Source organism: Pipistrellus kuhlii, unplaced genomic scaffold, assembly GCF_014108245.1.
Source record: "Pipistrellus kuhlii isolate mPipKuh1 unplaced genomic scaffold, mPipKuh1.p scaffold_m20_p_6, whole genome shotgun sequence".
Lineage (NCBI taxonomy): Eukaryota > Metazoa > Chordata > Mammalia > Chiroptera > Vespertilionidae > Pipistrellus > Pipistrellus kuhlii.
Window position 1 is genome coordinate 35,605,739 of NW_023425562.1, and position 24,322 is coordinate 35,630,060.

Here is a 24,322-nt window from a genome sequence, read left to right on the forward strand (position 1 = left end):
AATGTTTTCTCCCATTCAGTGTACTTTCTTGATGGTGTTCTCTGATGCATACAAGTTTTAATTTTGATATAGTTCAACTAACTTTTTTCATTTGGCACTTGGGGTTTAGTGCCCAAGAACACAAAGATTTAGCTCTATGTTTTCTTCTAGAAGTCTTATAGTTTTAGCTCTTTCATATAGCTCTAGGATCCATTTGGAATTACTTTTTGTGTATGATATGAACTAGTGGTCCTCCTTTATTCTTTTGCATATAGCTGTCCAGCGGTCTCAGTACCATTTGTTGCCTAGTGTTTGACATGGGACTGTGTGGGGTTGATTCTGTTTCCTTTACATGCTCCGCCCATTTCTCCAATGCACAGACTTGTGAGAAAGGGTGGACAAGGAAGACATTCAAGTCAGACTGGAAATCAGAGTCATCATGCAGGGCTAACACCTACACAGCCTGTCTGGCTGCCATTAGGTACTAACAAAGTACCAGGAGGATACTATACTGTATATGGAAGATGCAGTTAAAAATCAATCCATACTTTCTCTACCTAAAAATCTTTTCATGGGCAACTCTTGCCCACCTTATTATTTTGGTAGGAGTATTACAATATATTTCGTTACTCTGATTACACTAGTTTTGTCTAGAAGAATTGTTCTGAAAGCTGAACAATATGAAAGGTAATTTTCATTCTCATTCAATAGTATAATGAAGTCACTTTTCAGTTAATTTTTCTATTGTATGGGAAAATACCGTATAATAGAATTAGTTCAGAACAGAAACTAGTAAATAACACTGCCAAGAGTAATTGGAAAAGAAAGATTATTAATTAGATTACCAGTATTTCAGAAACATCTCAACACCAGAGAGCAGAGGGACTGTCTGAAGTAACTGGCTCCCTATAAAATTAGTGGACGTCAGACATAAGATTTTATAACCTCCAGCTATAAAATGCTTTATGCTTCTCTTGTGGGTTTTTGCCTAGGAGAAATACAGAAATGCTAACTGATTCCTTTTATGTGAGTAAGCTTACAGAAGCTTGGAGCAGGAAGAGAAAAGATTTACAACCTTTCGTACACATATAAGGCCACATGCTATTCCAAACCCCAGACACCAATTACAAAACACAGGTAAAGAAAGAGCAAGAACTCAGGAGCTTAAGAAGAAATCCCCGTGAAGATACAAACTTCATTTGTTAAAAAAAATAAACAGTACTTTTTCAATGAGACTGAAATGTGCATCAGGAATAATGTACAAGTGAAATGATCACTACTACAAAGTCTGTAACTGTGGAAAATTAGAAACAACCAAAAGCCTCCTTTCCCAGGAGGATGAACAAATACTTGTGATAGACTTATATGTTGACATACTTTAGAGGGAGAAAATGAATGAGCTAGATTTGTGTCGGTGTGGATCAATTTTCTAAACCAATGTTAAACTAAAAAAGCATATTACAAAAAGATATATAGAATAAGATAAACTATATATAAAAGTATTAAAGCATGCTAAACAATATTGCATATTGTTTAATGATAACAAATGTAAGAGCTAAAGTAAAGAGATATATAGCAAGAATAATCTCAGGTTCAAAATAGAGGTTAATTTCAGTGGGAAGAAAGGTAGAGAAAAGGAGGAATAAAACTTCCTCCTAATGGCTACTCGGCTTCACCACCAGTTTTTAAAACTGTGGTGTAAGTGTAAGTGTTCTTCCTGGGCATGTGTAGCGTATACAATGACAGCTCCCTGTTCACTGAGGATAAAATCTGAGCACCTGGAGGAGCAGACCTTCCCGGGTGTGTGTGTGTGTGTGTGTGTGTGTGTGTGTGTGTGTTCCTCCTCCCGGCCTGCCCCTATCTCCTTTCCGACCACAGTCCCAGGTCCACACCCTCTAAGTCTACAACCTCCCTCTCACAGGGACAAGCATCCTGCAGCCCTAAGACCTTTCACAACTGCTATTCCCTCTGCCTGCATACTCTTTTCCCTGTTCTGGGCATGGCCCACCTGCTCCCTCCTATCACTCTTCAGAGGGGCATGCCTTGACCATCCTATTAAAATAATTTTAACATTCCCAGTCCCCTTATATTTTCTTCTTCACAGCTGTATGGCTACTACTTGGCATTATATATTGATTTAAATTGTCTTTCTCTCCAGATCTAAGTTCTGTCAGGAAGCAGATAAATAAGATCTATTGTACCAACAGTGCTGAGACTAGTGCTGGACATAAACAAATTCACTATTGGATGATCAAGGAATTGTGTATTTTTACTACCCATGTTTTAACCCATTCTTTCCCATTTATTTTAATATATGTAACTTTAATGTTAGCTACACAGTAACACAGTATTATAACATATTCATGGCACACAGCAGAGTTGAAGAGTCCATTGTTAGAATATAATTTTTTAAATAACTTTTTCATCAAAAATAATCACAGACATGGGAGGCGGCTAATGAAGGGATAAGGACAAATATGTAATACCTTAATCAATAAAGAAATTTTTAAAAAATCAGACATTCTTTAGACTTTGTGACTGATCATTATTTCTTTGGGATAAATCACTCAAATAAAAATGCTGCATTCATCTTTAAGGCCTCTGGCGTTATTACCAAATTATACAGATCAACATCTTCAATGTCAGCACTGACATTGCCTTCACTCTCACCAATTTAGTCAGTGGCAAAGATCTATCCTGTAATTCTGCATTTATGTTACCTACACAGTGACTTTCATTGCTCTCATCCACCTAGTCCCTGTGAACAGGAACTGTAGCAGGATGGGACTTGACTCAGCATGTCCCATAAACCAGAACTCATCCATCTTCCAGAATCTGTGAGGCGTGGGCTCTGCAGATCAGAGCTAATAACCATGAGCACTATGCTCAGATTCCGGTTCTGAGGGCAGCAGTGCTGTGGTGGGAAACCTGAGCCCTGGTCTGTTCTTTCCCTGAAGGAATACTCTCACCCACCATGTTTCCTTGCCAGTATGACACTGGGTATCTGCCCCAAAGAGAGTAAATTAAAAGCAGTGCATTTTTCTAGGTGAAAGGAAGAAATTATACATTTGTCTATATAAGCTGAAAAACTATCAGCAAATAGCATAAAGTTATTAAAAACAGCAGATGTTTGAAATGAGAATACCCGTTAAGTATTATTTGCCTTTCAAACATTTTTATGCACTGAGCTGCCAACCAGAGATTGTCTGGACTCCATTGAGATACCTGAGAATTGTCATTGTCAGACAAAGGTAAACACTGCCTAATTATCAGGACATCAGGAATTACTGAATAGATCTCACATGTCATTTCTAATAGCTCAGCACAGAAGAGAGCTAGCCAAGGGGACAGGCCTGCTGTCCCTGGGAAGATAAACAAGGCCCAATAGAAGCCCTGCCCCACAACCAGCTCTGGAACTTCTGCCCAAGGCACAGCTGTGAAGGACTTAAGAACAGAACTCTGTAACATCTTTTAATAAAAGTTCAATGATACATAGCAACAATATCAGGTTTTAGAAAATCTGGTCTATTTATTAACCATTTCAACTCTTAAAACTATATTCTAGTTAATAATTAAACTTAATTTCAAAAATCTTTTCTTTTACCAGAGGAGCCCAGTAGGTGTAGAGATAGCCTATTTTCAATGCTGGTACAAACTGGGAGCAGGAGACTACCAGAAAATAGAGATTCAAGAAAAACTTGAATTGTTCATACAAAACCTAAAAAGGAAAAGAAAAAATTAACAGTCTCTTCAAGGAAAATCTTTAATATCTCATTAAATAATTAAAATCAGCACAATACCTGACTACATTTCCATCAAACAGTAAATACATACCTTCTTGGATCACAATAAATTTAATGATTTTGACATCAGCTTTCCAATAACTAAATCATATATTAAAAAAGATAACGTTACCCCCAAATCATATTTAAAATAAATTGATAAAATGACCTTTAGAACATTCAACCATGTTAAAAGTGTCCTTAAAAACCTTTTGGTTCCTGTGTGCAATTTTCCAGTTTTCTACTCCACTTCTGTTCTGTGACTCTTTATATGCACAACAAAGCAAATGAGAGAGAATAGCCTTCCCAAAGTTAGTAAGTCAGCAAATACACACATACAAATGTGTATCTTGATAACAATTCAGAAAGTATTATAATGGAAAAGTCCTGTTAACCTTAGATTTATTAAGTGGTTAAAAAAAATGAAATATGAAAGTGGATATCTGGGTAACTTTACAAAAATTGAGTGAACAAGCAAACATACACAGGTGTGACTTTCCCCCCAAAATCCCTTAATCTCCTGGAAGTATTACACCCCTTAAGTATAAAGAAATGATGAAATAGAAAGCTATGAAAATCACAGGCCAGTTTTCAGGGAAACAGCTACCTATATATTCTTTACAGTCCCCGGGAGTTGATATCAACAGTACTTTCAAATATAAAAGAAATACCATCATTCAATAAAATTTTAGGAATGCAAATCCTGCAACTTTTTGTTTTTGCTTAATTCAAATTCCTTGTTTAAGGAAGAAAACAAGATCTAGTATATTAATAGATTTCTATCTGCAAATTCTCAAAATAAGAGATTTCAATTGAAAATCAAATGGAATAAAAATCATGTTTATATCGGGTCTAGTAATAATGTCGTTTTTAACATTCGTTTAAAATCTTGCTTGGCGTTGACTTGTATTGGCATAACCTTCAAACACGTGGTATCTACAGAACGTGTGAAGTGCAATTAACAAGTTTTGCTTGAAAAAGTTTGTGTTTGGTTTGGTTTTTGTTGCAAAACTAGGGCTAAGAAGATGGCGGATGAAGAGCATATTCGGCACTGCATGCTTTACGAGTTCCAATTAGGAAGAAAAGCAAATGAGGCTGCAAAAAACATCTGTAGTGCTCTTGGTCAAGATGCAGTTAGCGCCAGAAAATGCCAGTGTTGGTTTGAAAAATTTCGCGAGGGAAATTTTTCGTTAGATGACAAGAGTGGTCGAGGCCGTGTGTCCAATTTTGATCAAGAAGCTCTTCAAGCTCTTTTGGTGCAAAATCCTCAAATTACCCAACAAGAGCTTGCGACAACTTTAAAGTGTTCACAAAAAACAATTTCCAATCAATTGCGTGCACTTGGCAAAGTCCAAAAGTTGGGAAAATGGGTTCCTCATGAGTTGACCGACAACAACCGTAATCAAAGAGTCACAATTTGCAGTTCGCTCCTCTCTCGTCAAAACCGTTTGCCGTTTTTAGAGCAAATTGTTACCGGAGATGAACAATGGGTGCTGTATGTTAATTTGAAAAGGCGGCCTCAATGGTTGGACAAAAATGAGGCTCCGCAGCCCACGCCAAAACCTGACTTGCATGTGAAAAAAGTGATGTTGTGTGTTTGGTGGAATTTTAAAGGAATTCTTCATTATGAACTTTTACCATCTAACCAAACCGTTACAAGTGCAGTGTATAGTGCCCAATTGGAAAGGTTAGCCCAAGCTTTAAAAGAAAAAGAACCCACGCTGATTAATCGGAAGGGCGTAATTCTTCACCACGATAATGCACGACTGCATACTGCAAGAATCACTGCTGAAAAACTGCGCCAGTTGGAATGGGAAGTTCTCCCTCAACCTGCATATTCTCCTGATATTGCCCCTTCCCATTACCATTTGTTTCGTTCTTCGCAAAACTTTCTTCTTGGAAAAAAATTTAATAATGAAGAATGCCTCAAAAATGCATTGACCGAATTTTTCGCATCAAAATCACAAGAATTTTACAACAGAGGGATTAAAATGCTTCCTGAGCGTTGGGCACAAGTAGTAGAAAACAACGGCAACTATATTGTTGATTAAATTTTGTTGTATTGTTTAAATAAATTCGATTTAAAAAGTATTAGAAAACGACATTAATGATTACTAGACCTAATAGATGAGAATAATTCCCATATCACATTGCAATTACAACGAAACTTATCACAAATTTGCAACTTGCAAATCCAAATATCCTTGGATACCATTAGTTATGCACCTTAGAAGGTATGGAAATTTTAACAGAGCAGAGCCATAGGGTAAGCACTTATTGTTGGTTTAGAGTATAATGAAGTTATCTGCATCATCACACAGACGAGCATGACTGAAAAATCGGTTACATTGTAACACATTTTGTTCATAATCATGTTCAATTGCTGTCTCAAAATGTTTGGAATCATTTCATAAATTAATCTCAGCAGGACAGAAAGCCCTTTTTTCCCTCAGTGGTTTCTTTAAAATCTGTTAGCATAAATTATACCTTTTAGCAATTCAGAAATTGCCATTCATGCTAAAAATGGAATAGAATCCCTACTGTGCAATTATCAAATGTTTCTAAAATACTACGTTTTAGATGAAAAGACTAATTTAAGAGACAACCTAAGAAAAAAATCATTCATAGAGTAATAGTTGTACAGACCCATCAACAGGTACCTTTGGGACACAGCATCAGGGCAGGCTGTGTGAATTTACTGGTAAAAGGTAAGCTGCACTGTTGACTTTAAACCTGAATATCTACTGATTATCTACTGACTGAATCTGGTGACCCTTAAGAATATATACAATGCTTAGCCAATCTATGAGTATTTAATAACTTAACCCTAAAGAGAAAACAGTAGCTTCATTAAAGATGAGAATATGTACCTGTCTGAAAAATACTTTGCATTTTATTGTCCTGACAGAGATCAGTCTTTTAATTGGAGCCATTAGTTTTGTGAGTTTTAATAAATGATCAGCCATTATCAAGCTCTTGCCAACCACTGAATGGATGGGTAGATGGGTGGTGGTGGGGAAATCAATGCCCACATGAAATCAGCATGATAATTTAAATGAAAACATGAAAGACAAAGCAGTCCTCATGTCACTTAATCAAATGATCTGCTTGCAAAATAGCAAGAGAGGTAATACTTAGAACTTATCAAAAACTTTGATATAAAAATATAATCAGTACCAGCCTCATATAACTTAAATAAATCTGTCATTAAAATAGGGAATAATGCACCAAAACAAAAAGTATTCAACTATTTAGTATTCTAAACATACATAAACTCAGCATTGTAATTTAATAAAAATAATAAAATATTTAAACTTTAGTATTTAAAATTAGGATTAACACCTAACTAAAGATAACTAATGATATAATAACAATAGAACAAGGTGTGAAACTTATAATGTGAAGAAAGTAGCTATAAATGCTAATAAGCATTTTGTTTCTGAGTTATGTACTTGAATCATGTTATTTTAACTGTGATGTTCCTTGGCAGGCTTTAAACACTATATTCCACTTTCCCTCCAAACAAATTCCCAGCCAAACAAAATGTATAACTTACTTTCTGATAATTTTACTTAGCTTTACTTGATTAATTCTACAATTAAATGTTTATAACTGAAGTCAATAATCAAACTATAAATTTCTTCAATTAGACTCTATGATATATCTATTAAAAATGCATAGGAATTATTTAACAATTTGAACAGGGTTGAAAAACAAAAAGATATGACACAATTAAAAACAGGAAAAAAAATTTAAAAAGAAAAACAATGAAAACAAAGGAAGCTAGTAATCTATGATATGCGACCCATTTTCAAGAATTAATAGCCTTACCCCAGGTAGAAAGGTAAAGACATTGTATTTTTGATTTTTGATGGAATTTCTGGGATGTTTTTCTTCACACTTCTCAGGATGTCCGAGCCACACAGTGCGAGCTCTCAGCTCTCTCTTTCTCTGACAAACATTTATCAGCCAATCGCAGCAACTACATGAAACAAAAGATATTGTGGATGCTTTTTAAAATTTATCCTACATATTTATAGCCAATAATGACTGCTTTCATATTTATTAGGCACTGGTAGCATATCTAAAGCTAACCTGTAGAGGTTTTCTTAAAATAGGTCAGTCATACTAATTCATATCCTATATAATAAAAGGCTAATATGCAAATTGACCGAACAGCAGAATGACCAGTCACTATGATGCGCTCTGACCACCAGGGGGCAGATGCTAAATGAAGGAACTGCCCCCTGGTGATCAGTGAGCTCCCATAGGAGGAGTGCCACTCAGCCAGAAGCCCTGAGCCAGGTTCACAGCTGGTGAGGCACAGCAGCAGTGGTGGGAGCCTCTCCTGCCTTCATAGCAGCACAGGAATGTTTGCTTGCTTAGGCCCACTCCCAGGCCTAACCCACCAATCAGACATCCTCTGAGGGCTCCCAAACTGTAAGAGGGTGCAGGCTGGGCTGAGGATCCCCCTCAACGAGTGCGTGAATTTTGTGCACTGGGCCTCTAGTTTGATATAAAATACTGAGAGAGACTTGTGTAACTGTGCATGACTTCTAGAACCTCAAGGAAATTATCTTCCATGTTTAGACCTGCTCTTGGCCAAATAAAACTATTAACATTCTGAAGTGGCCCATACTTCAAGTGCTAAGGAAAGGTTCGCTGTTACTGGTGACACTCAGTACACCACTCGGTGGTTCTATGTGACCTCCTCTCCATGTAATCAATTTTTTCCTCTCTTAAGATGACTTTTCTATTAGCATTAATGTAAAATAAACACTATGGCTCAATTCAGTATTTAACATTACTGAGAGGGTTTAATGATAATGAAAGCTTGACTATATTTCCATGCAGATATCTTCATCTTAGCAAAAAACACTTTAATTCTAAATCAGTTCTCACTCCAGTTCCCAGGGTTCTGGGAACATGAGCACTTCCCCTGCCTGGACACACAACCATTATTTTTAGGGGGAGTATTAAGTTTCCAGTGGATAACCTTTTAAAAATACTTCAGAAAATGATAAAAAGTAGCAAATTCATCTCTATTAAGAATGAAATAATTGTGAATTTAAATGTCAGTAGTAACAGTGCAGTTTAATTCAAATTTGCAGAACTTCATCTTTTAGATGTAGTCAGGATTAGAACTGTAAATCAGTATTTAACACATGAATTGTAAACTTTGTGACAACAAAGATCGAAAGCTAATGTGAAATATGTGTGACAATGGCAGCCTTAGAAGATGTGGCTGTAAAATGAGGTTGGCAAATTGTGAGGTAAGCATAGCCTGAAGTCACTGCAGGTTTTTCGTGGCGGGGTACATGTGGCAGAGCTCAGTCACTTCAGTCACACCATATTATTTTTAGAATCAAAGAGGCTAAGAACAGATGTGTTTATAATCATCAATGGTGGCATCCTATAGCAGGGAACATCAATGTGTTTAAACTGAAATCAGTACCTCCCTACTGTTCTATCTGCCCAGTTCTTGATTGTGCTCAGAAAATCTTCAGTCTGAAGAGGGATTGGAGCATGGCTATCTCGGTATCTCGTGGCCCAGCCAAGGAATTTGCTCAGAAACACCCCTCCTTCTCACCCACTTCCTGCTTCAACTGGAGCAGGTAAGGAAAAACCCAACTCTGCAAGGACTAATTTCTTACCATTGTCTGCCATCACTTTAAAAATATTGATAAATCACAACAGATGGCATCTCCACACATACAATGTAAGTTCAAATCACCAACAGTATACATTAGGATATGAATAAAGTGATTGAAGGTTGTCAAAACAGTATTCCACTTTACTGGTTTTGGGTGGGAGGGTGCTAGTCAAGTACACTGTGGCAAAATGCTGGTAATATTGATCTTATTCATGCTTGAATTAAACAAAAATTTAAAAAGGCTTCAAATAAAATGAAATAAGCTTCCAACTACTATTTCTCACCTTTCTCTATAACTCCACCACCTCCTGACACCATGCACCCTGCTGCTCACTAGAGGTCTCTCCTGAGTTTTGACCCCACAGCTAAGTGCTCAGGAGGGCTCCTTCCCAGCTCTGCAGCAGCAACTCCACAGTGCAATCTCAGACCCTGTTATATGCATGTTCCTGTGCACAAAACCCCACAGTTACATTACACACATGGCACATCCAAGTTACCCAGGTTATGACGGGATTTTTTCTTTCTTTTTTTCCCCCTTTTTTAAAATATATTTTATTGCCAAAACCGGTTTGACTCAGTGGATAGAGCTTCGGCCTGTGGACTGAAAGGTCCTGGGTTCGATTCCAGTCAAGGGCAGGTACCTTGGTTGCGGTCACATCCCCAGTAGGGGGTGTGCAAAAGGCAACTGATCGATGATTCTCTCTCATCAATGTTTCTAGCTCTCTATCCCTCTCTCTTCCTCTCTGTAAGAAAAATCAATAATATATATATATAAATTGAACCCAGGACCTTTCAGTCTGCAGGCTGACACTCTATCCACTGAGCCAAACTGGTTTCGGCGGAACTTTTTCTTAAACTGTGGACTGAATCAGAATCTCAGATAGCTGCGCATTAACTGCATAGATGCCACATCTTACATAGAAAAAAACCGGAGGCCAAAGGGATATGATTCATCAAAGACAAGCACCGAGGGATGGCAGAGCTGACCCCCTAGCTGTGTCCTCCCTGCTCCCTAACAACAGTTGGGTGGCTTCTGCTCATTCATAGGCTGCTGTCCTCAGCATCAGACAGAACAGCAGACAGTCAACAGATAATAATAAATGAACAATTTATAAGCGGGAACAAGTCTCACTAGACATTTAACTACGGAGATCCTGGTCTGTTTGCTTCCTCGTCTCAGAGGCACTAGCGAGGGGAGAGCCGCACATTGGGAAACCCTTGCACAGCTGCCACCCTCAGCACTCAGCAGTTCTGCTGCCACTGTCCTGCCTCCAGTGTCACAATCAAAGGTCTCCAACCTTACACCAACTCTGCAACAAAAGCCTACATTCCTACTCTTCCCAGAAAGCAGCCATTAACACATGTGGCATTTTAATGGGAAGTAAAATTAAGTAAAATAAAAAGTCCAGTTCCTCAGTCACCTGAGCCATATTTCAAGTGCTCAATAGCCACCTGGGGTAGTGGCCATCATACTGGACATCTCAGGTCTAGATTATTCCCATCGTCACAGGGAGAGCTACTGAGCAGGTAGGTACAACACGAGATACACGCTTCCCTAAGCACTTCAAAACAGCAAAACTCGTCTAGGAATGTGTTCAGATATAAATGTTTGTTCTGAAACACATAATTACCTAATTTAATTGTTTAATGAACAAAAATCAGACAAACATAAGATGATATAGAGGACAAGCAAAATACATGTTTGAAAAAATATAAAAGTTAGGAAATGCAGATTTTACAGTTTGTGCTGTTATTAACATATTCTTCTATAGGCAGAAAGCTCTGTAAAACCATCTTTACTAGCAAAAGAAATTGATCCACCCCCAACTACCTGTCCATCCCCCACGCTCCTCCCCTGCTAACTCCTTACGTCTCAAATTCTAAATTAAATACCAAGGGCTAGAAACACATACATTCAACAGTTCATTAATTTTTTCCTCTAAAACCCTATATAGAATAAACTAAGATTCCTAGACTTCTAAAATATAACTCAATTATTCATAACACTTTGCTACTAATAACTATTAACAAGTAAAAATGTTATTTCTAATTATTTCCTTAAAAAAGATAGAATCAGTGATGGTCAAGGAGCCACGATCAAATCCCACTCTACTTCAAAAAATTAAATGAATACACAGGCTTAAGGTTTTAAAACAGGGTAATAGGGGCAAAGTAATGTGAGTAAAATACGTTGCCAAATACTGATAAATGAGAGGGAGAAAAAAGAGAAGTTCTTCAAAGAAAATAACCAGGAACTTTACATAATAATGTTTTTCTGCTGCTAAATAGTTTCTAAATTGTCAATGATTTAGAAGACACTTTTCCATTTATATATCAATCCCCTTATATAATTGAACTTAAATCCAATAGTGCACAAATTATGTTTTTTCCTTATAATATTTTAGGAGTATAGTTTTTCACAAATGCCTCCTTCAATCATCAAAGTGGCACTCTAATATTAAATAAAGCATAGACATATATATGTATATGTATATATCCTGTTTCTAAAATTTTAACTAGCCATAATAACTCCCAAAATTGAGAGCCTCCTTAAAAAAGAAATAATTAGGCATTACTATATCCAGCAGATCCCTTTGGTTACCAATCCGAAAGCAACACAGTACTCAGGTCTTCTTAAAAGATCCACACTTTCCCATGCCTATGCTTCTGCACCCCAAATGTGTGGCAGATTAACAGAGCATGTAGAGGCCATTTAGAACTAGGAATAATCCCAGCACTTGATATCCCCTTCCTTCACATGAAAACACCATTCAGGACTCCACTTTTTTAGGGATGAAGTGATTTTTGATAATAGTGGAATGGAAATCTCGTGAGAAAACTCTCATATTCTCTTGAACTACACACGTCTGCGTGTGCTTCACAATTTTGCACAGGAAGGACAGTCAGTTTCTGAAGACAGACAGCATAAAAAGTATTTCAATGTGGCAGAGTTGGAATTTTTGCCAAATAATAAGCCTACTCGTTCCCGGAAGAAGAATTCTAAAGTAAATTTTACTACCTGCAGAGTCTACAGAGATACAATGAAATATTTACAACTCATTAATATTAGTTGCAATCTACCTGAAATATTTACAACTCATTAATTATTTGCTATCTACGTTATTGCGATGTTCACCCACATTCCCTCCTACAATTAAACTAAATAATTTCATGTATCTTCTACTCTTTGATCCATCACCTAATAATATTAGGAACATCAAATTTCATCATGCCTGATATTTAGGATATTAAAAAGCAGAAAATATTGAAAACTAAAAATTTATAATAAAGAAAATAAGATCTAAGTTGCTAAATATACAATTTGTTCTGTAAGATGCAGTTTTTAACAGTTTTTCGGTACAGCAGATGCCTACTGAACATGAAGAGTGTGACAACATCTCTGGTCATCGTGCCATTTTGATCAGCAGTCACCAACCTTTTAGACCTCATGGACCATCAGTGGTCCTCAGACCACCAGTTGGCAATCGCTGATTTAGACTAACACCTGCTAAGATAGCTCTTCCGCATGATCGAATCTATTAAGAGTTTTTCTGCTGCTAAAATTTACATTTTCAAATATGCTCTTAACATTTGCCTTAAAAAAAGAAATGTGGCACAAATAAAATCCAAAATTTAGATATGTTCCATTTGGTAAAAATAAAGACTATAAAAAAACAAAAATAATTTTAAGTGTATTCAGCACTGTGAAGACTGAAAACATTAAAAGTCTGTAATTCTTGGCAACTATTGGGCAGTATGGGAAGTACCATGCACCCTGCCCAACACTGCTCCACTGACCCCCACCTCTTGACAGCCAGCTCTGAGTGCTCAGGGTCTCTGCTGATGGACAAACAGTAATAAAATTATGCTGGGTTCAATACAAATGCATGGTTAGTGATTTCCTTTTGTTAATTATTGATGATCTCTACCAAAGCATGACCAATTTCCCCATTTTGTTAGTCCTCATCTGGGCCCATCACCTCCTCACTCAAATGAGCCTATGTTCCAATTAAGGGTAAGGGCTGGGAATTGTGTGTGGGGAGTATGTGAATACAAAAAGCAGCATTGATTTTAGTTTGAATTTATTTCAAGATAAAATTTCAAAAGCAAAGATAACACTAAAAATTTGGTTCTCTGAAAAGAATAAAACTGACAATCTCTTATCAAGATTAATGGAAAAAAAGGAGAAAGACAAATTACTAATATTAGGAATAAAAAAGGTGACATCCCTGCAGAGCCTCATGAATTAACTAGATCAGAGAAATTTAAATATAAATTTGAAAATAGATAAATCACTTGAAAAGCACCAAACATCACAACTGACACAGAACAATTAAACAAAAAAATCTGTACAGTTCTACATCTGTTAGAGAGATTAACCCTAGAAATGAGTATGTACCCACAAAGAACATTCCTGGAATACTGGCTATTTAACTCAGAAAATGTTTTGGGCTTTTAAGCCATAAACTTATTAAACTAGAGGCCTACTGCACAAAATTCATGGACTGGGGTGGGGGTGTCCCTCAGCCCAGCCTGCCCCCTCTCACAGTCTGGGAGACCTCAGAGGATGTCCTACTGACGGCTTAGGCCTCCCTCTGTGGGAGGTGACCATGCTGATCAGGGGAAGGCGCCACCCCCATGACCCTGCTACTGCTTCCACTGCCAGCAGCCATAGCCACCAAGGTGTTTACATCAACATGGACTCCAGTCCCTTCACAACAAAAAAAATGTCAACTTTCTTTAGGCATTTTCAAGATGTGTCTTTCATAGGATATGACATTTCTTTCTTTCTTTTTTTTAATCCTTACTTGAGGATATGTTTCCATAGATTTTTAGAGTGTGTGGAAGAGAGAGGAAAAGACAGAGAGAAACATCAATGTGAGAGGGATACTTTGATTGGCTGCCTCCTGCATGAGCCCTGGAGGAGCCTGTAATCTAGGTACATGCCCTTCATCAGAATTGAACCCGGATCTTGCAGTCAGCAAGCTGAGGCTCTATTCACTGAGCAAAACTGGTTAGGGCAGGATCTGACATTTCTTAACCCCTCCAGCACAGGACCTTTGTTTTCGCTTCCAGGAGTGCGGTGGAAGAACCCTAGAACACCTTCGTGGATTCTTATTACCCAAGTTACCAAGAACACTGTGAGTGGCGGTGTGCAGGGAGCTTAGCCAATGAGCAATCAGAAAAGGTATTTCCTCTGCAGCTCAGGCGCAGAGGCCCCCCCGTGTGTGTCTGCTGGGCTGGGGGCGTGCTCCGAGTTGCGCTGGTTGTGACTGTTAAGGCTTGGAGCCAGTCATGATTATAAAGGCATCCTGGACAAATTTGCACATTACCTCTTTTATATAGATAGATAGATAGATAGATAGATAGATAGATAGATAGATAGATAGATAAGTATCACAAGTCAGCAATTTCTAAAACACTGTTTGGCCATGAAATTTCCTTCTTCATCTGAAAAGCATATAACATACAGTAAAGATGAAGATAAGGCCTATTTTAACTAGAAGCTGGTGAGGAGACTAAACCCTACTCAGCCACCCCTCCTGGTTCCAATCCCTGAGGGATTCCTCAGTCCCTAGGATTCCACAGAATACAGCTTGAATACCACTTCATGAGTGACCCAGAAATCAAATAAGGTATAAAAACATTTGTTTGAACACATCTAACAGGATAATGAAGAGGAGGAGGATGAACAAGATGTTTCTACAATTATTTATATCCCTTTTATGGGCAAAGAGATGCAAGTTAATGATCATAATGAAGGCACTGACTGCAAACCTTGAACAGCAAAAAGAGTAAAAGCTGTAACTTATCTGAAACACTCAACCCAAGTTATGACAGCATGGTCTCTGAGATCCTGCCCTGCCTGTCCCAGGGGTATGCAGTACAGTCAGTGGCAAAGGCATACAAGGTCTTTTCACATACCAATTCTACACAGCTTTCATACATGTCACACACAACATCGGTTTCCCTCAACCACCAGTGGACTAGTTTAAATATAGAAGTTCTTATCTTAATTTCTTTCTGGTTTAAATGAACAGAAAACTCTTATTTCAAGCCAAAACATTTAAGTCAAGAAATATGCATAGCTACCATGTAATTAAATTCCATGTCTATCTTTTGAAATGGGAGTACAATTACAGCTGGAAAAGAAAGGGCACAGTTTATAAATATCAATATAGAAATAGAACTAATTGTACCACATATTAATTACAAAATCACAAATTTTCTTCTTTTAAACATTAAAACATCTGTAAAGTACATCATTTTCTAACCACTATGCTGTACACTTGAAACTAATACATAATAATATTGAATGTAAACTGTAATTGAAAACAATTTTTTAATTGCTAAAAAAAAATAATAATCTCACAAAAAAAGTGAACTTGGGCCGAAACCGGTGTGGCTCAGTGGATAGAGCTCTGGCCTGCGGGCTGAAAGGTCCCCAGTTCGATTCTGGTCAAGGGCACGTACCTTGGTTGCAGGCACATCCCCAATGGGAGGTGTGCAAGAGGCAGCTGATCGATGATTCTCTCTCATCGATGTTTCTAACTCTCTATCCCTCTCCTTTCCTCTCTGTAAAAAAATCAATAAAAAAAAAAAAGTGAACTTGGTTTTTCATGTCTTTTAGATCAGTGCTGCTTGGTTCTGACTAATGTACTAATACTCTCCATGACACCATTTAGAAAGCAACTTCCTTAGTTTGATTAAAAAGATAAGTATGGCCAGTATGGCTCAGTGGTTGAGTGTTGATGCATGAACCAGGAGACTTTGGTTCAATATCCACATGCCCTGGCAGTGGGCTCAATTCCCAGTGTGGGGCATGCAGTAGGCAGCTGATCAATGATTCTTTCTCATCATTGATATTCCTATCCCTTTCTCTATTTCCCTTTCTCTCTCTGAAATCAATAAAAACATATTTATATACATAAGAGCCCAGTGACTGAACAGCAGAACCACCAGAATGACTGGTCGACCAGTCACTATGATGCTCACGGACCACCAGAGGGCACTCAATGCAGGAGCTGCCTCCTGGTGGTCAGTGCACTCCCACAATGGAAAGTGCTGCTTGGCTGACCAGGATGAGAGGTGCTCCTACAGCGGGCTGATCCCTGCAGGCCTTGCCCCCGACCAGTGCACAAATCCATGCACCAGGCCTCTAGCTTAAAAATAAATATGGTAAAAACTAATCTTATGTGTAATGTAACAATGCAGCTTGGTGCACAGAAAATTAGGTGCCAGGGGCCACACACCTGGTGCAGAGGAACTTCCACCCTCCACAGATGAACCACCCCAGCCCTCGTCTTCTCCGCATGACCCTGGCGCGTGGCAAAGTGTGGTAATCACTCTCATCATTCTCAAAGCCTTCTTCAGACATCATTAGTGGCATTTCATCCAAATGGGCAGACTCATCTTCCAGCTGGTACCTGGTTAAAGATAAGAACAGACCAGAGAAGAATTTGTGAAGATGCATTAGAAAAACTTTCTTTTTTTAGTAACGTAAATAAACTTTAACCATCAATTCTGACTATCTCATAAAAACTTTAAATGTATCTAAGATTCATCTACAAAGATGATCACCAAGCTGTGCTGCTTAAAAGTATACCCAAAAAAGTATGTGAAAACTTTAATATTGATGATTAGACTTGATACCATATTATCACTAAAAACAATAAAGTAGAAGACCTTTTGCTGAAAAAAAGTTTGTTAGAAAACAATGCAGTCACTTATTTGCACTCCTCCTTTGAACACATCAATGCACCAATCAAAATGAGCCCCATTCTGGTCTCTTCACACAATTCTCCACAAACAACTCCAGTTAATACCAATCCCATTATAGAATAGCTTGATCACAGTAGTAATCATTTTAGATAATTTAGGCAAAAAATTATATGATCTGTGTACAGGCCTAAAACAGAATGTTTCCTTTTAAAAATTCCTTTTTTCTTATTCTCTGTATAACATGACTTCTTTAAAAACATATTGAGGAAATGAATATTTGTACAAAATATAAAGTTCAAAACATCATTTAAATATATTACCCTCTATAAAAAAAAGGGTAATATGCAAATAGACCAAACGGCAGAACTGACCAATCAAAATGCAATATGCTAATAATATGCTAAGGTTGCTCAACTGCTTGCTATAATGTGCACTGACCACCAGGGGGAAGACAGTAAACTGGTCCACAAGTCACTATGATGTGCACTGAAAAGCAGGGGGCAGATGCTCCAACTAGTAGATTAGCTTACTGCTGGGGTCTGGCCAATTGGGACTGAGCAAGATAGGCCGAACATGCCCTGGAGCCCTCCTTGGCCCAATCGTGAACCAATGGGGTCCCTCAGCTTGGCCTGCACCCTCTTGCAATCTGGGACCCCTGAAGGATGTCAGAGTAGGTTTCAGGCCGATCCCACAGGCCACTCCTCTTGGGAGGGTGCCAGACGCAGGGCTCATGGCTGGCAAGCACTGCTGTGGCAGCTCGAGCCTCCTGATCGGGATTCATTGGGCATAAGCCCACAACAGGCATAGTGGGGCTGGGATGAGTGGAAGCGGCAGGCAGTACTGGACTGAGGGTTTTGGCCCAATCCCTGCAGGCCACCCAGAGGGACCCCCCACCTGTGGACGAATTCGTGCACCAGGCCTCTAGTAATATATATATATATATATATATATATATATATATATATATATGCATGAGACTTTCAGTCTTTTTCATTAAGTTCTTCCAATTACTGTGATGCATTAGGGAAAATCACAATCTTATTCATCTCAATGCTGAAAAGCAGCCCAGTGTGTCTAAAAGATGCTGAGTATGAGCAACATCACGGTTAGTAACCTGGCCTTCAGAAACAGAGCCTTTCCACTGACCAGCACTTTATCCCATTTCCAAAGCAATTTTCCTACTGTATCGAAGATTTTACTTCAGTATTTAAAAACAATAAGATGATGAATAATGTATTTTTTCATAGATGGGCTAAGCAGAGAATCTTAAGTGTCTTTGTTGCCTGGTGTCATACACACTTAATTGGTTTGTCACTCAAGAAAAATCAACCTTTCCAGCAATTAAGTATAATTCTGAAAACATTTTAAGACAAAAACTATGTGAACAAAGACAACAGAATGAACCCAAGAGTACTGCCATATAAGAAATGAAGACAGCTACCCTAACTGCTGGCAAAGGTTTTAAAAAATTTAGGAATTGTTAACAAAACACTGAAGTACTGGGAGGCGCATAATTTATGTGTATCTAAGTGTAAGTAGGTCAATATAATAACTAGCTTATAGTCACATTTTTATCTTAAATATCTAACAACTTTGTTTCCATTGTGATGAGAAACATTTCTGAGAAGTAAATTAATATATAAGGGAGAATACATTTAATATATATCTAATGCTTAAGTTTTCTTTAAGAAAAATAAATAATTCCCCATTTGCCTGCATGATAGTAAAGCAAAAAACAAAAGTGCTAAAAGGAAATGTTTGTTTTCTTTATCAAATATGGCTTCAAAGTTCAATTATGTCACTGATGAGTCATGAATAAGTAGCAAAACCATATGAACTACCAGAGAAACTGGAACTCTCCCTCCCATAGCAGCAGAGGAGCTAACCAATTGAAGAGTAGGTAAAGAAAGAAAGAAACTGCCTGAAAAACAGGGTTTGACCTTAGTAGAGAAATCAACAAGAACAAGAGTCAGTCAGCCCCTCAAACTGAGAGGGGTTCCCATGTGAATTGTGCACACAGTAACCTTGGAGCTATTGCCTCCTCTTCAAAAATATTCTGTAAGAAACTTAAATACTAATTTCATTGAGGCAAACCTCTAAACTTGAGTTAATGGAGCAATATCTAATATTATACCAATCAGAAATTTAAAGATATTTGGGCCAGTTAGCACAAGACAGTTGCCTAAAACTCTGATGTTTCCAATTACCAACTCTATCCACATGAGCACACTGTCAGTAGTAGAAAAAAAGTGAAACATTTCTATTCTGGCAGGCCTAAACAATGCCATAACTTGAGTGAACTAAAGACACACCTTAAAGAAAATTTTATAAATCTTAGGATATGTCTCTGATTTTGAGGTATCCTGGGCCTGGGCACTTTGATGAACACTGTCTTAAAAAATCATTCAGTACTTTAAAAAAGCTTTTCAATGGCAAACCATCAGAGCAGAAGAAAAGTTTCACCTTTACAACTAGTAAGATATTTTTAGATCTTCATCATAGTTATAAAAATTATCAAGAAAATTGTGTAGACCCTCAGAATGAGAAAACAAGCACTCAAAAATGTGTTTTCCTCTACCAATAAATATTTTAGAGATAACCAGACAACAGACATCTGTTCTCAGCATGAATCTCTTTTAAATACTAAAGTTTAACTATTATAACACTGCAAATACCTCTAGGCAGGGCCAAGAGCCACACTACAAAGAGAAGCAAGGAGATGTGCAACAGACACCGGCAAACAAAATCATGTTCAGTGTCACTCTTCAGTCACACATGCAAGATAATTTGAATGACTCAGGTACCATAAAAAAGGAATAAAAAAATCAAATTAATAAATATCTTACATTTAACTCATGCCATCACAATGCAAAAGAGAAACTCATGCCTCACATACCTAACAGAAAATGATCTCCTTTTTAATATGTTTTTTATTGATTTTTAGAGAAAAAAAGGGAGAGGGATAAAAAAATATAAACTAAGCATATCACAACTACAAAAAACACACTTTTAAGGTAAGTAGATTATGAGTAAAAAGGTAGAAAATTATATGCCAACATTAATCAAAACAAAGCAGGAATGGTTATAACAATGTCAGAAAATATAAACTTCAGAGCAAAATTATTACAAGAGGCAGACAGGGAAATTGTGGTGTCCTTGTCAGTCCTTCAAGAACACAAAGCAATCCCAAATATGTATGTACCAAATGACAGACCTGCAAAACAAGTGAGCAAAAACTGATAAACTAAAAGGAGAAACAGACAAATTCACAATTACAATTAGAGACCTCAGCATCCTACTCTAAACAACTGATAAAGCAACCAGACAGTAAACCAGTAAGACAGAAGAACACAATGCCATTAACTAACAGGACCTAATCAATATTTCAGAATATTTCACCAAACAACAACATAATACTCTTTATTTCAAAGGACTTTTGAATTCTTATCAATTTAGACCATATCCTGGGTCACAAAACAAACTACACCATATTTACAAGTGAAATCACATGAAATATGTTCTTTGACTACAAAGGAATCCTATTAGAAAAGATATTAATAAGACTCACATTCTCCTAACATTACTGACAAAATATCCAGGATACAATTGAAAACCTTCAGTCATACCAAAAACCAAAACACTCACAATGTGAATCAGAAAAGACAATCAACTGATGCCAAAAAAATAAGATTAATTTAGACAGTGAAATTCTGTTACAGCATTTTAAGCTGAAAACATAAAAGTGCTTTAACAATCAATTACAGATTCTTTTGAAACAAACAGAAATTATAAAACTAAAAAATACAATACTAAAAAGTAAATATCACTGGGTGGAATCAACAGTAGAGTGAAGATGACAGGGAATGAATTAAGGAACTTTGAGAACAAATAAACAGAATTTACACAATCTGAACAATACAGAGAAAAGAGACTGGGGGGGACAGCCTAAGGAAATTATGAAACACTAACAAAAGATCCAACTTTCATAGCACTGGAATTCTGAAAGGAGAGGATTAACAATGGAAATGAAGGAATAATAGCTGAAAACTCCCTAAATTTGGTGAAACAAAAAGCCAACAGGTTCAAGAAGCTTAAGGAATGCCAAACAACATCAACCTAAAGAAATCTACACTGAGATACATCATAATTAAATTTCTGGAAACTAAAGACAAAGAAAAAACTTGAAAGCAGCCAAAGAGAGAGAGGACACATTACCTACAGGAGAACACCAATTCGAATGACAGCAGACTTCTAATCAGAACCATGGAGGATGGGAGAAAGTGAAACAAGTTTTTCAAGAGCTAAGAATTGTCAACCAGGAATTCTATATCCAATAAAACTATCCTTCTGGAATGAAATAAAAGAAATTTCAAGATTGGCTATAGGAAGTTCTCCCAATGGAAAGGAAATAAAAAGAGAATCCTCGAACATCAGGAAGAAAGGATATCAGAAAGAGCAAAAGTATGGGTTCATAAAATGGACTTTTAAGTCACATTTGGTGATTTAAACATAAAGGGTTACACCATCTGATAATCAGGACACATTTTAAAATAAATTTTTATTGATTTCAGAGAGAGGAAGAGAGATAGAAACATCAATGATGAGAAAGATTCATTGATGGGCTGTCTCCTGCATGCCCCGTACTGGGGACTGAGCCCACAACCTAGGCATGTGCCCCAGTGGGGAATTGAACAGTGACCTCCTGGTTCATAGGTCGACAATTAACCACTGAGGCAGGCCAGCCCAGAATTCATGACATAATTTTAAGGTGTTGGGGGGAAGAAGGTGGGTAAAGGGACCAGAACGAAAGTCAGGTTTCCACACTTCACTCCAATCAGGAAAATACTGATACTAACCCACAACAGTGATAAGTAACATGTATATTGCAATGCTCAGAGCAAACACCATAAAAATTATTCAAAGACCTACACTCAAAAACACTGTCGAGATAACAAAAGAAGTTCAAGTAACCCAAAGGAAGGCAAGAAGAGAAACAGCGGAACGAGAATCAGAAAAACAAATTAAAAAAGCATAGAACAAAAACTGGAAATTATCTATTGATACAATAAAAATAATCCAAAGAAATCAAACACATGGAGACTAAACAACATGCTATTAAACAAGGACTGGGTTACCAGAGAAATCAAGGAAGAAATTAAAAACATCCTGGAAACAAATGACAATGAAAACACAACAATCCAAAATCTATGGGACACAGCAAAAGTAGTTTTGAGAGGGAAGTTCATATCCTTACAAGCCTATTGCAAAAAACTAGAAAAAATGGTAACAGATGATCTAACTCTACAACTCAAAGAGTTAGAAAAAGAGCAACAAAAAAAGCCCAGTGTAAGCAGAAGGAAGGAAATAACAAAAATCACAGCACAGATAAACGACATAGAGACCAAAGAAACAATACATAAGATCAACAAAACCAAGAGCTGGTTCTTTGAAAGGATAAACAAGATAGATGGACCTCTAGCCAGGCTAACCAAGAAACAAAGAGAGAGGACCCAAATAAACAAAATCAGAAATGAAAGAGGTGAAATAACAACAGACCCCACCGAAATACAATGGATTGTTACAAAATACTACGAACAACTCTATTCCAACAAACTGAACAACCTGGAGGAAATGGACATATTCCTAGAAAAATACAAACTGCCAAAACTCAATCAGGAAGAATCTAAAAATCTCAATAGACCAGTGACGTGGGAAGAAATTGAAACAGTCATCCAAAAGCTTCCAGCAAACAAAAGCCCAGGGCCAGACGGCTTCACAGGAGAGTTTTACCAAACATTCAAGGAAGAACTAAAACCTATCCTCCTCAGACTATTCCAAAAAATCCAAGAGGAAGGAACACTTCCAAACTCCTTCTATGAAGCCAGCATCACCCTAATACCAAAACCAGATAAAGACAACTCAATGAAAGAGAATTACCGGCCAATATCCCTCATGAACATAGATGCCAAAATCCTCAACAAAATTCTAGCAAATCGACTCCAGAAGAACATCACAAAGATCATACACCACGACCAAGTAGGATTTATTCCAGGAATGCAAGGATGGTACAATATCCGCAAATCAATAAACGTGATACATCACATAAATAAATTGAAAGATAAAAATCATATAGTCATATCAATTGATGCAGAAAAAGCATTTGATAAAATCCAACACCCTTTTCTGATAAAAACTCTTAACAAGGTGGGAGTACAAGGATCATACCTCAACATAATAAAAGCTATATATGATAAACCCACAGCCAACATTATACTCAATGGGCAAAAACTAAAACTATTCCCTCTAAGAACAGGAACAAGACAGGGATGCCCACTCTTGCCACTCCTGTTTGACATAGTACTGGAAGTACTAGCCATTGCAATTAGACAAGAGGAGGAAATAAAAGGCATCCAAATTGGAAAAGAAGAAGTAAAGTTATCCTTATTTGCAGATGACATGATATTGTACATAAAAAACCCAAAAGACTCCATTAAAAAACTAATTGACTTAATAAATGTATTTGGCAATGTAGCAGGATACAAAATTAATGCCAAGCAATCCATGGCATTTCTATACACCAACAGTGAAACTGCAGAAACTGAGACTAAATAAGCAATTCCATTTACCATCGCACCAAAAAAATTAAGATACCTAGGAATAAATTTAACTAAGGAAGTAAAGGACCTATTTGCGGAAAACTACACGACACTGAAAAAAGAGATAGAGGAAGATGTAAGGAGATGGAAGAACATACCGTGTTCATGGATTGGTAGAATCAACATCATCAAAATGTCCATACTTCCTAAAGCAATCTATAGGTTCAATGCACTCCCCATTAAAATACCAACGACATATTTCACCGACCTAGAAAGAACTCTCCAAAAGTTCATTTGGAACAATAAAAGACCCCGAATAGCCACAGCAATCCTGAGAAAGAAGAGTAAAGTAGGAGGGATCTCAATACCAGACTTCAAACTATATTACAAAGCCACTGTTCTCAAAACAGCCTGGTACTGGCACAAGAAAAGACATATAGATCAATGGAATCGAATCGAGAACCCAGATATCAACCCAAATCACTATGCTCAATTAATATTTGACAAAGGAGGCACAAATATACAATGGAGTCAAGACAGTTTCTTCAATAAATGGTGTTGGGAAAATTGGACAGACACTTGCAAAAGAA

General features: G+C 37.3%; 1 protein-coding gene across 5 annotated transcripts in view; it reads right to left on the reverse strand.

Moving 5' to 3' along the window:
- Positions 1-24,322, reverse strand: part of ATP9B (ATPase phospholipid transporting 9B (putative)) — a 138,427-nt gene that overhangs the window by 111,102 nt on the left and 3,003 nt on the right. For 2 of the 5 annotated variants that reach the window (XM_036417786.2, XM_036417787.2), the window contains exons 2-4: positions 16,668-16,841; positions 7,593-7,743; positions 3,584-3,697 (exon numbers count right to left, since the gene is read on the reverse strand). In XM_036417786.2, coding sequence (XP_036273679.1) covers positions 3,584-3,697; positions 7,593-7,743; positions 16,668-16,841 — 439 coding nt within the window. Of the gene's footprint in view, positions 1-3,583; positions 3,698-7,592; positions 7,744-15,507; positions 15,558-16,667; positions 16,842-24,322 lie in introns of those variants that run through there. The other 3 variants (XM_036417790.2, XM_036417788.2, XM_036417791.2) reach the window with 3 other exon arrangements.